This window comes from Rhinoderma darwinii, unplaced genomic scaffold (genome assembly GCF_050947455.1).
Source record: "Rhinoderma darwinii isolate aRhiDar2 unplaced genomic scaffold, aRhiDar2.hap1 Scaffold_390, whole genome shotgun sequence".
Classification (NCBI taxonomy): domain Eukaryota; kingdom Metazoa; phylum Chordata; class Amphibia; order Anura; family Rhinodermatidae; genus Rhinoderma; species Rhinoderma darwinii.
The window spans coordinates 15,789-29,119 of NW_027463524.1; the positions used below are offsets into that span (position 1 = coordinate 15,789).

The following is a 13,331-nucleotide window of genomic DNA, read 5'->3' on the forward strand; positions in this document are numbered from 1 at the left end:
ATACTCCAGAGCTGCACTCACTATTCTGCTGGTGGAGTCACTGTGTACATACATTACATTACTTATCCTGTATTATACTCCAGAGCTGCACTCACTATTCTGCTGGTGGAGTCACTGTGCACATACATTACATTACTTATCCTGTACTGATCCTGAGTTACATCCTGTATTATACTCCAGAGCTGCACTCACTATTCTGCTGGTGGAGTCACTGTGTACATACATTACATTACTTATCCTGTACTGATCCTGAGTTACATCCTGTATTATGCTCCAGAGCTGCACTCACTATTCTGCTGGTGGAGTCACTGTGTACATACATTACATTACTTATCCTGTACTGATCCTGAGTTATATCCTGTATTATACTCCAGAGCTGCACTCGCTATTCTGCTGGTGGAGTCACTGTGTACATACATTACATTACTTATCCTGTACTGATCCTGAGTTACATCCTGTATTATAGAGCTGTACTCACTATTCTGCTGGTGGAGTCACTGTGTACATACATTACATTACTTATCCTGTACTGATCCTGAGTTACATCCTGTATTATACTCCAGAGCTGCACTCACTATTCTGCTGGTGGAGTCACTGTGTACATACATTACATTACATATCCTGTACTGATCCTGAGTTATATCCTGTATTATACTCCAGAGCTGCACTCGCTATTCTGCTGGTGGAGTCACTGTGTACATACATTACATTACTTATCCTGTACTGATCCTGAGTTACATCCTGTATTATACTCCAGAGCTGCGCTCACTATTCTGCTGGTGGAGTCACTGTGTACATACATTACATTACTTATCCTGTATTATACTCCAGAGCTGCACTCACTATTCTGCTGGTGGAGTCACTGTGTACATACATTACATTACTTATCCTGTACTGATCCTGAGTTACATCCTGTATTATCCTCCAGAGCTGTACTCACTATTCTGCTGGTGGAGTCACTGTGTACATACATTACATTACTTATCCTGTACTGATCCTGAGTTACATCCTGTATTATACTCCAGAGCTGCACTCACTATTCTGCTGGTGGAGTCACTGTGTACATACATTACATTACTTATCCTGTACTGATCCTGAGTTACATCCTGTATTATACTCCAGAGCTGCACTCACTATTCTGCTGGTGGAGTCACTGTGTACATACATTACATTACTTATCCTGAGTTATATCCTCCATTATACTCCAGAGCTGCACTCACTATTCTGCTGGTGGAGTCACTGTGTACATACATTACATTACTTATCCTGTACTGATCCTGAGTTACATCCTGTATTATACTCCAGAGCTGCACTCACTATTCTGCTGGTGGAGTCACTGTGTACATACATTACATTACTTATCCTGTACTGATCCTGAGTTACATCCTGTATTATACTCCAGAGCTGCACTCACTATTCTGCTGGTGGAGTCACTGTGTACATACATTACATTACTTATCCTGTACTGATCCTGAGTTACATCCTGTATTATACTCCAGAGCTGAACACACTATTCTGCTGGTGGAGTCACTGTGTACATACATTACATTACTTATCCTGTACTGATCCTGAGCTACATCCTGTATTATACTCCAGAGCTGCACTCACTATTCTGCTGGTGGAGTCACTGTGTACATACATTACATTACTTATCCTGTACTGATCTTGAGTTATATCCTGTATTATACTCCAGAGCTGCACTCACTATTCCGCTGGTGGAGTCACTGTGTACATACATTACATTACTTATCCTGTACTGATCCTGAGCTACATCCTGTATTATACTCCAGAGCTGCACTCACTATTCTGCTGGTTGAGTCACTGTCTACATACATTACATGACTTATCCTGTACTGATCCTGAGTTATATCCTGTATTATACTCCAGAGCTGCACTCACTATTCTGCCGGTCAGCATTGGAAACAGTCAGTAAATTTGTCTACAGATTACCTGAGCTACTATTATGCGGGAGGCTGTGATAATGGAACATAATATCTATATAGTGGAAACATTGGCGGTTGCACTGAGTCTGAGGCATAAAGGACGCAACTTGCCAATGGGCACTTCAGACAATTTTGCCTTTATAAAAGGGCGTGGCTTGGTGGTCACAATCATACGACAGGTCAGTCCTGGCGCAGGTTATACCTTGATATTAGAATAATTTTTGACATTTTATAACATGACTTATTATAGATGACGCCAGAACTTGTCGCTATGACTTAAAGGAGCTGCCTCACGAAAATAATTTATCACCTATCCACGGGAGAATTGGTACACGTATGATAGCTGCAGATCTAACCGCCGGAACCCCCAGCGATCACGAAAACGAGGGTTCTGCAGCGTGCGCACTACCGCTCCATTCATTCTCTATGGGACTCTATGGGACTAGCGGTGAGCTCCGTATACTTGCCTATTTCCGTGGGACAACTATGTAAATATATTGGGGCTCCTAAATAAGAAATTGTGCATCCATTAATTTGTGGTGTTGCTATTAGCAACCAGACGGCTTATTTGATTTTCTACCCAGCAACCAATGAAATTGCGGCTTTAATTTTCTATCCTGTGCGGAATATTTAAGAGAAAGATTCTGATTGGTTGCTTTCATGTTTGCGGCCTAATAACAAATAACTCTAAAAATAAATTTCATTTGCTGTCAGGCGCATGCGCGGGCAGCTCGGTCTCCATGGTAGCGGGGTCCTGTCTCCATAGACGTCGCGCTGTGATGACGGCGCACTGTATAGACGGTAACGGGAGAAGATGTCAGAATCCCAGCAACCGCCGGAGCAGGAGCCCCGTCCAAGCTTCCGCCTCACAGTCACCAAGCGGGAGCCGGCGGTGAGGCTGCTGTATCCAGTTACGGGGCTGGAGCCGCTGTCATGGTCGGAGGATCACCGGCTTGCAGTGTGCACTAGCAGTAACGTCTCGGTCCTGGAGCAGGTGTGTGACATCCACAGCAGCAGCGCGGAGCTCTCCCTGCACCGCACCTCTGTGCCCGCCCCCCTCAAGACCTGCGCCCTCCGGGTGAGTGTGCCATGTTACATCCTTTATGCCATAGACTCCGTGCAACCGCCCATGTTTCCACTATATAGATATTATTTTATATTATCACAGCCTTCCACTCAGGTAATCTGTAGACAAACGTACTGACTGTTTCCAATGACAGAATAGTGAGTGCAGCTCTGGAGTATAATACAGGATATAACTCAGGATCCGTACAGGATAAGTAATGTAATGTATGTACACAGTGACTCCACCAGCAGAATAGTGAGTGCAGCTCTGGAGTATAATACAGGATGTAACTCAGGATCAGTACAGGATAAGTAATGTAATGTATGTACACAGTGACTCCACCAGCAGAATAGTGAGTGCAGCTCTGGAGTATAATACAGGATATAACTCAGGATCAGTACAGGATAAGTAATGTAATGTATGTACACAGTGACTCCCCCAGCAGAATAGTGAGTGCAGCTCTGGAGTGTAATACAGGATATAACTCAGGATCAGTACAGGATAAGTAATGTAATGTATGTACACAGTGACTCCACCAGCAGAATAGTGAGTGCAGCTCTGGAGTATAATACAGGATATAACTCAGGATCAGTACAGGATAAGTAATGTAATGTATGTACACAGTGACTCCACCAGCAGAATAGTGAGCGCAGCTCTGGAGTATAATACAGGATGTAACTCAGGATCAGTACAGGATAAGTAATGTAATGTATGTACACAGTGACTCCACCAGCAGAATAGTGAGTGCAGCTCTGGAGTATAATACAGGATATAACTCAGGATCAGTACAAGATAAGTAATGTAATGTATGTACACAGTGACTCCACCAGCAGAATAGTGAGTGCAGCTCTGGAGTATAATGCAGGATGTAACTCAGGATCAGTACAGGATAAGTAATGTAATGTATGTACACAGTGACTCCACCAGCAGAATAGTGAGTGCGGCTCTGGAGTATAATACAGGATATAACTCAGGATCAGTACAGGATAAGTAATGTAATGTATGTACACAGTGACTCCACCAGCAGTATAGTGAGTGCAGCTCTGGAGTATAATACAGGATATAACTCAGGATCAGTACAGGATAAGTGATGTATGTACACAGTGACTCCACCAGCAGAATAGTGAGTGCAGCTCTGGAGTATAATACAGGATGTAACTCAGGATCAGTATAGGATAAGTAATGTATGTACACAGTGACTCCACCAGCAGAATAGTGAGAGCAGCTCTGGAGTATAATACAGGATATAACTCAGGATCAGTACAGGATAAGTAATGTAATGTATGTACACAGTGACACCACCAGCAGAATAGTGAGTGCAGCTCTGGAGTATAATACAGGATGTAACTCCGGATCAGTACAGGATAAGTAATGTAATGTATGTACACAGTGACTCCACCAGCAGAATAGTGAGTGCAGCTCTGGAGTATAATACAGGATATAACTCAGGATCAGTACAGGATAAGTAATGTATGTACACAGTGACTCCACCAGCAGAATAGTGAGTGCAGCTCTGGAGTATAATACAGGATGTAACTCAGGATCAGTACAGGATAAGTAATGTATGTACACAGTGACTCCACCAGCAGAATAGTGAGTGCAGCTCTGGAGTATAATACAGGATGTAACTCAGGGTCAGTACAGGATAAGTAATGTAATGTATGTACACAGTGACTCCACCAGCAGAATAGTGAGTGCAGCTCTGGAGTATAATACAGGATATAACTCAGGATCAGTACAGGATAAGTAATGTAATGTATGTACACAGTGACTCCACCAGCAGAATAGTGAGTGCAGCTCTGGAGTATAATACAGGATGTAACTCAGGATCAGTACAGGATAAGTAATGTAATGTATGTACACAGTGACTCCACCAGCAGAATAGTGAGTGCAGCTCTGGAGTATAATACAGGATGTAACTCAGGATCAGTACTGGGTAAGTAATGTAATGTATGTACACAGTGACTCCACCAGCAGAATAGTGAGTGCAGCTCTGGAGTATAATACAGGATATAACTCAGGATCAGTACAGGATAAGTAATGTAATGTATGTACACAGTGACTCCACCAGCAGAATAGTGAGCACAGCTCTGGAGTATAATACAGGATATAACTCAGGATCAGTACAGGATAAGTAATGTAATGTATGTACACAGTGACTCCACCAGCAGAATAGTGAGTGCAGCTCTGGAGTATAATACAGGATATAACTCAGGATCAGTACAGGATAAGTAATGTAATGTATGTACACAGTGACACCACAAGCAGAATAGTGAGTGCAGCTCTGGAGTATAATACAGGATGTAACTCAGGATCAGTACAGGATAAGTAATGTAATGTATGTACACAGTGACTCCACCAGCAGAATAGTGAGTGCAGCTCTGGAGTATAATACAGGATGTAACTCAGGATCAGTACAGGATAAGTAATGTAATGTATGTACACAGTGACTCCACCAGCAGAATAGTGAGTGCAGCTCTGGAGTATAATACAGGATGTAACTCAGGATCAGTACAGGATAAGTAATGTATGTAAACAGTGACTCCACCAGCAGAATAGTGAGTGCAGCTCTGGAGTATAATACAGGATGTAACTCAGGATCAGTACAGGATAAGTAATGTAATGTATGTACACAGTCACTCCATCAGCAGAATAGTGAGTGCAGCTCTGGAGTATAATACAGGATGTAACTCCGGATCAGTACAGGATAAGTAATGTAATGTATGTACACAGTGACTCCACCAGCAGAATAGTGAGTGCAGCTCTGGAGTATAATACAGGATATAACTCAGGATCAGTACAGGATAAGTAATGTAATGTATGTACACAGTGACTCCACCAGCAGAATAGTGAGTGCAGCTCTGGAGTATAATACAGGATGTAACTCAGGATCAGTACAGGATAAGTAATGTAATGTATGTATACAGTGTCTCCACCAGCAGAATAGTGAGCGCAGCTCTGGAGTATAATACAGGATGTAACTCCGGATCAGTACAGGATAAGTAATGTAATGTATGTACACAGTGACTCCACCAGCAGAATAGTGAGTGCAGCTCTGGAGTATAATACAGGATATAACTCAGGATCAGTACAGGATAAGTAATGTAATGTATGTACACAGTGACTCCACCAGCAGAATAGTGAGTGCAGCTCTGGAGTATAATACAGGATGTAACTCAGGATCAGTACAGGATAAGTAATGTAATGTATGTATACAGTGTCTCCACCAGCAGAATAGTGAGCGCAGCTCTGGAGTATAATACAGGATGTGACTCATATCCTTTTTAAGGGACAATTCCACAAAATGTTTGTTTCACACTTATACTAAATGTACCTTTTGAATGATGAAAAGATCCTGATATTGAATGAATTTCTCCTTCTCTCTTTTCAGGTCGGATCGTCAAAAGACATGGAGCAGTGCAGAGCAAAGTTTGCCAGATCAAAGGACCCGGCGATCAGTCAGAAGTTCATGCTGGACAGAGTATTCAACCCAGAAGGAAAGGCTCTGCCACCTTTGCAAGGATACAAGTACGCCTGCTGGTCCCCCGTGGGCTGCGACGCCAATGGGAGATGCCTCTTGGCCGTCCTGACCTTGGACAATCGGTTGACCATCAATGCCAATTTTGACCGTCTTCAGTGGAAACAGCTGGCGGACCTAACCGACATGTACAGTGAACGTCTGGCTCAAAGCAACTACGCGGTGACCGATGCGGACAAGGCCGGAGACCTGGAGGACTTTGTGGAGTACGAGCGGCGGCACAGAATGCAGACCCCGGTCAGGATGGAGTGGTCGGGTATATGCACCACCCAAGAGATTTTGGAAAATAACACCTGCAAGGTCGTGGGCACTGTCCTTTTGGCCGTGCTCTTCGAAAACGGCGATGTTGCAGTGTGGCAGTTTCAGCTGCCCATAAAGGACCACTCCTCCATTATCTCCTGCAACACCATCGTTTCCGGAATCGAGTCCCCCAGCGTCCTGGCGTGGTGGGAATACGAGCACAGCAACCGTAAAATGAGCGGCCTGATCATCGGAAGCACCTTGGGTCCTGTCAAAATCATCCCGGTGAACTTAAAAGCTGTGAAGGGGTATTTTACTTTACGGCAGCCTGTGATTCTCTGGCAAGAGACTGACCGCCTGCCTGTCCACAGTATCCGGTGTGTAGCGCTTTATCATCCCTACCAAAAGTGCAGCTGCAGCCTGGTGGTGGCGGCGCGGGGATCGTACGTCTTCTGGTGTTTATTGTTAATATCCAAAGCCGGCCTCAATGTCCACAACTCCCACGTGACCGGACTCCACTCCTTGCCGATCGTCTCCATGGCCGTGGACAGGCAGAACGGCACCATTTATACCTGCTCTATAGACGGCAAGGTCCAACAGCTCATTCCCATCTTCACCAACGTCGCTCTGAAGTTCGAGAACCAGCTCATCAAGTTGTCGGACATGTTTGGCGCGGTGAAGTCCCACGGCATCGCCGTCAGCCCGTACGGTGCCTACCTCGCCTGCGTCACGTCGGAAGGTATGAATAATGGCGTCCATCCGGTCAATAAGAACTTTCATGTCCGTTTTGTGGCCCTCAAGACGTTTGAGGAATCGGCAGCTCAGCTTCTGGAGACCTCCGGCCATAACCTCTTCCGGCAGATGGATCTAACAGATCTGGTACGTTGGAAGGTCCTGAAAGATAAGATCATCCCTCAGTTTTTGATGGACGCTTTGGACAAAAAGATCGAGGGTGGACCCTTGTACTTCTGGAGGTTCCAACTCTTCCTTCTGAGGGTTTGGTACCAGTCGTTCAAGAAAACCTCTTCGGAGGTGGTGTGGAAGCCGTATCACAAGGAGTCTAAACTCTCGAAGGCGGAGGACATCTTTGTGGAGACCAGCGTGGTCGAGGAGCAGAAAGACCAGACTGAAGAAGGGGACGTGAGTCAGATTAGTCCCGATAAAACATTGCCTGATGGGGATTGTAGTGCGGCAGAGGAAGGTCTCCGGGAGATCCAACAGAAGATCAATGCTGTGGAGGCCCATATAACCCGGGAACACATGAAGCATGTCCTGGGGGAAGTCTATCTACACACAGGCATCACGGAGTATACAACTATCCCGACACGCGGCGTCTGCGCCTATCTCATGGCCAACAAGGACAGTGAGGATCGGACGTCACAGGTGCGCCACCTAGCTTCCCTTTTGCATGAAGCAGTTACCAATGGTTTGTTTCAAGTTCTCCGCTGCTACAGAATTTTGAAGTGTTACTTTGTTTTCGTTTTTTAAAGTTCTGCAGCTTTCTAATATATTTTGTTGCAATTCCTTACCATTATTAAGATCTCTGCTTGCTGTCAGAGAATGACAACATTCTTGTTTTTATTTATCGGCTGAAAACCTAATAAACCTGAGGGTCTGCTGCAATTATATCCAGTCAGGACAATACTCTGTGAGCTATACAGTCTGGACTTGACTGATACATTGTAGCAAACTACCAGGACTGGTGATACATTTGTGCTGCTGATGTGTTTAGCTCACGGAGGATTGTATAGACTGCTGCATTGTCACAAACAGCAGCTTTGTGAGCCGGACTAGACCGGGAGCAGTTGAAAGCAATGTGTGTTTCTGTTTATTAACAGCAAGCAGTGATCTTTAACCCCTTCATGTCGCCACTATGTAGATTCATGTCCTAGCCGCATATGCCCCGTGCAGCCGGGACGTTAATCTACAGTCCTCTGCTTCCGCCGGCGTAGCGCTGAATGGAGCGCTGTGACGCCGGCGGTGTGGGTGTCCCCGGCTCCCCGCTCTCTCTGACAGGCGAACCAATTGGCTTGGCTTCTGAGCATGTGATCACCATGATTAACGAATCGTGGTGATCCCTGAAATGCTTGTTTGTAAACAAACTTTTCCCAATCGTCAGAGGAGCAGAACAAGGGAATAACGGAAGCAACCGACACCGCCGGAACCCACTGACTTCAATGCGTTCCGTCGACTTTTCGTCTGGGCGTCCGTGACTTTACCGGACACAATATATTCTCCGGATATTCGACTTTAAGTTCAAAAGTTTTAACTGTGTAATAGAACGTATGGCAAAACTTACAATTGAGGCATCGGTGACCATTGGTCCTGAAAGGGTTAAAATGCAGAGCCATTGATATTCTATTAGAAAGTTGTAGAAATTTTAAAGGGTAACTAAACTTCTTAATAAAAACTTTTGACGTGTCCGTGACATGTCAGAGGTTTGGATTGGTGGGGGTCCGAGCGCTGAGACCCCCCCCCCCCCACCAATCGCTAAAAAGCAGCAGTAGAAATGCTCAGGGAGGGGGCGCTGTTCAGCTTCATTTCTGATTGGCCCTCCACGGAGCGGTGTACCGGCTCAACTGAATATTTGTGATCTCGTACAAAGCCGATCAGAAGCGAAGCGGAACAACACTCGCCCGAGCGCTTCTACCTCTTCTTTTTAGAGATCGTACCACGTATCCGCAGCAAAGTACTGTACAATGAATGTGGATCATCCACCTGTAGGGTAAAAAAATCAGGGTGGTACGGAGGCCGTTTTTTTCACGGATTTCAGACCTTCAATGTAACTCGCATTTAACCGCACCCTAAGATCTATTGCTTTCTTATATCAGCCATTCTAGGCTGGGGTTCGGCTGACTGTAGTGTTGTTCTATAGAATGAGTGACCGGAAGTCTAGAAACCCCCCCCGAACATTGCTGCAATTTTATAAGCTCTGGATTTGGGATATCGGCCCTTTAAGATCAGTTTTTTGCACTAGTTCTATCTGTTTCTTTCCAACATTAACCCCTGCAGATCCTTATCGGACACGTGGAGAAGAAGATGAATAAGCAGACGTTCCCGGAGTACTGCAGCTTGTGTAAGGAGGTTTTGCCCTTCACGGACAGTAAGAAGGCTCTCTGCCCGAACGGACATCTGTGGCCGAGGTAAGAGCCGGGATCCCACGTGTCGCCCCTTTATTTATCTGACCCCCGACTGTCATTCAGATGTGCGGCACAATCCATCCAAAACTTGTCGTGTCGCCAGCTGTGCCACTTTGTCTGCTGTCGGCTTTCTCCCTGTGGGCGCATGGACGGCCATTAGGGTTGATGACCATCCATGCGGATGTAGTAAAAAGTGAAGTGGAGCCGACCGCAGACAAAGTTTCACAGCGCTCCCCTAGTGTTCTAGCATGGGTGGGGGTCACCGGAGTCGCACCCTGATGATCAGACATTGGTGATGGGCTGAGTCCGACCCCTTTTATAAAAAAAAATAAGTTGCTTTATAATATAAACCTTGTTTGCCCTGTTTTCTAAAGGCAACCTGCAGTGTAAAGAATGGGGGATTTTGTTCTGGTTGTCATGGCTACGTCCTGTTTATAGTAAATCCACTTTTTCCTGTAGTCTATATTGGATATACTCCTATACATATAGACTGTATTATATGTGTGAGGATTAGTAGTCTATACATGTCCACAAATGTAGCCATGATCACCACCATTCTTTACATTGCAGGCTGCATTCATAGAACTGGAAACCCATGCAGAATAGAAAGCAGGTTCATTGAGTGACTTCTCTTCTATAATTACTGAACCTCTTTATTTCTAGTCCGTTTAGGCCTCTGTTCGGAAGTAGTTGGGCAGCGTTTGCCATTTTACCTGACTGTGGACTGTGTCGTTTCAGGTGTTTCTTGACGTTTCAGGCGTGTCAGACTCTAGTGTATCGGAGGTGCTTACTTCATGACAGTATCGCCAGGCACCCGGTCCCTGAAGGTAAATGTCACAGTAGAGCCTAATAGGCCATTGTTAGGCCCCCAACCCATCTGGTAGTCCCGTGGTCGGTATTGATTGCGGCACCTGAGAGGTTAAACAGCTTGGCGTTTGCCAGGACACTCTTTTTGGCATCTGTCAGGTTAATGGGGGCCTATAGATACATCCGGTGTATACGGTGTAGAACGCGGGGCTGTAACGTGATGTGAACGGAACCTAAAGGCCTTACGAACGCAGCGCCGAGGTCGGACCGCTACGTACGAATTACTTCTAGGGTAGAAAAGCGCAGCACGTATGGCATGCGGGGGTACAGTAAAGGCCCCATGTACTTCTATGGGGGCTCTAATATGACCCCATACATAACGGAGCTGTGTGTATGAGGCCCTAGTCCTAATGGGCATTTACACTGGCCGCTCCCTCTACGTGACCATCGGAGACCATAGGCGATGCTGACCGCATCAACAATGGCGTAGTGTGGATAGAAACGCCTCTCCCTCATTGGAGCGTTTACATGCCCCAAATAACTGCCCAAACAGTCTACAGTGAGGCGCCCGGATACGAGAAGACTGTGCTAAAACCGGAATACCCCTTTATAAACGCAGCCTCCTCTTCTGAACCTCGGATACAATCTACATACAAATCTGTGCAAATACTCGTCTTCACTTACCCTGTACGGAGCTTCTACTCCAGTCACAGCCAGAGCTGCATTTACAATTCTGCTGGTTGCTGCTTGGAATCGGCCAGCACTTTACTAGTAGATCTCTAATGTGAACCCTACATCATCCTCATCCTCCTCCTCCTCATGACTTTTGTATCTTCTCTTCCAGATTTGGAATGGATTAAGCGGTTGCTTAAAGGGCCCTGCACGCTCTGCGACTCTCCCGTTTTTTAGCACTTTGTTTTTTTTTGTGCCAATAAACAGATGTTTCCAGAACTTTAAAACCAGCTGTGACGTTATCGTGACGCGGCTCATTATGTGGTGGACGCTGGACAAGTCACATGACTTAGCAGTCTGCAAAAGACGTGTCTGATTGGTCGGTTGCTGTGGAGAAGACGGCTGCGGCCTTGCAAACCTTCAGTTTTTGGAAGAACTTTCTTGAGGTTGGAGAGATGGAATTTCTACATCTCAATTTATTTATTTGAAGGATCATTGAACCGGGAGGAGGGTTTCCATGGTCCTGTTACTGCTCAGTGTTAATGTTAAGCAGATAGTATTGGTTAAAGCAGCACAGAGTATTTCAGCAGGGGTTGTGCTAATCTTGGATACGTCCACTCGTGATATTACTTAGGACAAGGCTTCAGTTGTCAGGGGCTGTGCTATAATGAGAAGATGGGTGACTGTGTGACAGTAAGAGGACCAGACTATCGAAGCAACAGAGAAAATCCAGTATAAGCTGAAGTCTTGTCATAACATCCCGATTCCTCTCCCACTACTACTCTCATCGTGTCTTTATTTAATACATATACAGAGATAGTCACATGACCAGGGGGCAGTTTTTGTTTGCTCGACGACGTGTCCTAATATAGGGGGCAGTTTTTATATGGGGATGTGATGCAATGTGGGATCCCCCCGCTCTAACCTCTAGACCAACGTATTTATCACTTCAATGACATTCTCCACCTAAATCCTTAACTAGTGAATTCCTGGCTTAAAGGGGGTCGTCCACTTTATATAACCCATTGTCATAAACCCTATTAGGGACTTCTGGGTAATAGAGGGGGGGGGGGGTGGTCCTCTGTTTAGTATCCAGAGTGGAGAGCGGTTTCACAGAGCGTCTCAGGAGGACCCGTCCTGTATTACACCACATTGATATGAATGGATAATGTGTAATATTTCATTTCCCCTGTGGCGGCGCTGCACTGAAATGAAATACTGGCCGGTTTCCCTACAGATCACAGCTGATCGCTGGGGTCCCAACAGGGGGACACCTAATGATTATTGTCACGGGATCCTTCTAACAAGTAGGGATTGTCCAAAGCGGAGCATCCCTTTAAATGTCACCACCTTACACTGCAGCGGCAGCCGCTTATCTCATTCAGTATTCCCTAGTGACGTTGCCGGCTCCATCTACAAAGTATAACTGCGTAGGCGGTCACGTGCCGGAGGCAGATGATGGTCATGTTGCGCACACTCCGGCCCCTGAGTAAAGCTCAGGGGTTGTCGACTACCGGACAACTGATGACCTCTCCACCGGATAGGTCATTCGTGTATAATTGGTGTAGGTCTGACACCCGGACCCCGCTATCTCCGGGCACCAGATGCCGCTGTTTAGTAGTGGACAACCCCTTTAAATAAGCACTCCACTTTTTTTTTTTATTGCACCCTCCAGTTATACATTGGTGTTGCAGTGGGGGGGGGGGGCTGTGTGGAGAAATACCTACCGATCCCCGCATCTTGTCTTTTTCGGGTCCAGCGCCGCCCACGTGATCTTCCCTCTGTCTTGTCTGGAGTCGCTGCTCTTCATGGATTCTCGTTCTGGCTTCCATAGAAATGCAGCGACTCCAGACAAGACAGAGGGAAGATCACGTGGGCGGCGCTGGACCCGAAAAAGACAAGATGCGGGGATCGGTAGGTATTTC

At 45.9% G+C, this 13,331-nt stretch overlaps 1 protein-coding gene across 2 annotated transcripts; it reads left to right on the forward strand.

Annotated features, from left to right (window-relative positions):
• Positions 1-2,689: 2,689 nt before the first annotated feature.
• On the forward strand, positions 2,690-13,118 carry GTF3C4 (general transcription factor IIIC subunit 4). 2 transcript variants are annotated; one of them, XM_075848359.1, is made up of 5 exons: positions 2,690-3,021; positions 6,401-8,170; positions 9,800-9,930; positions 10,666-10,754; positions 11,579-13,118. In XM_075848359.1, exons 1-5 carry the CDS (start codon positions 2,758-2,760, stop codon positions 11,641-11,643), a joined length of 2,319 nt encoding a protein of 772 aa, XP_075704474.1. In that variant the 5' UTR covers positions 2,690-2,757; the 3' UTR covers positions 11,644-13,118. The 2 variants fall into 2 exon arrangements, with proteins under 2 accessions (XP_075704474.1, XP_075704475.1); XM_075848360.1 differs by lacking the exons at positions 10,666-10,754; positions 11,579-13,118 and having other exon boundaries at positions 6,401-8,213; positions 9,800-9,924.
• The last annotated feature ends 213 nt before the right edge of the window (positions 13,119-13,331 follow it).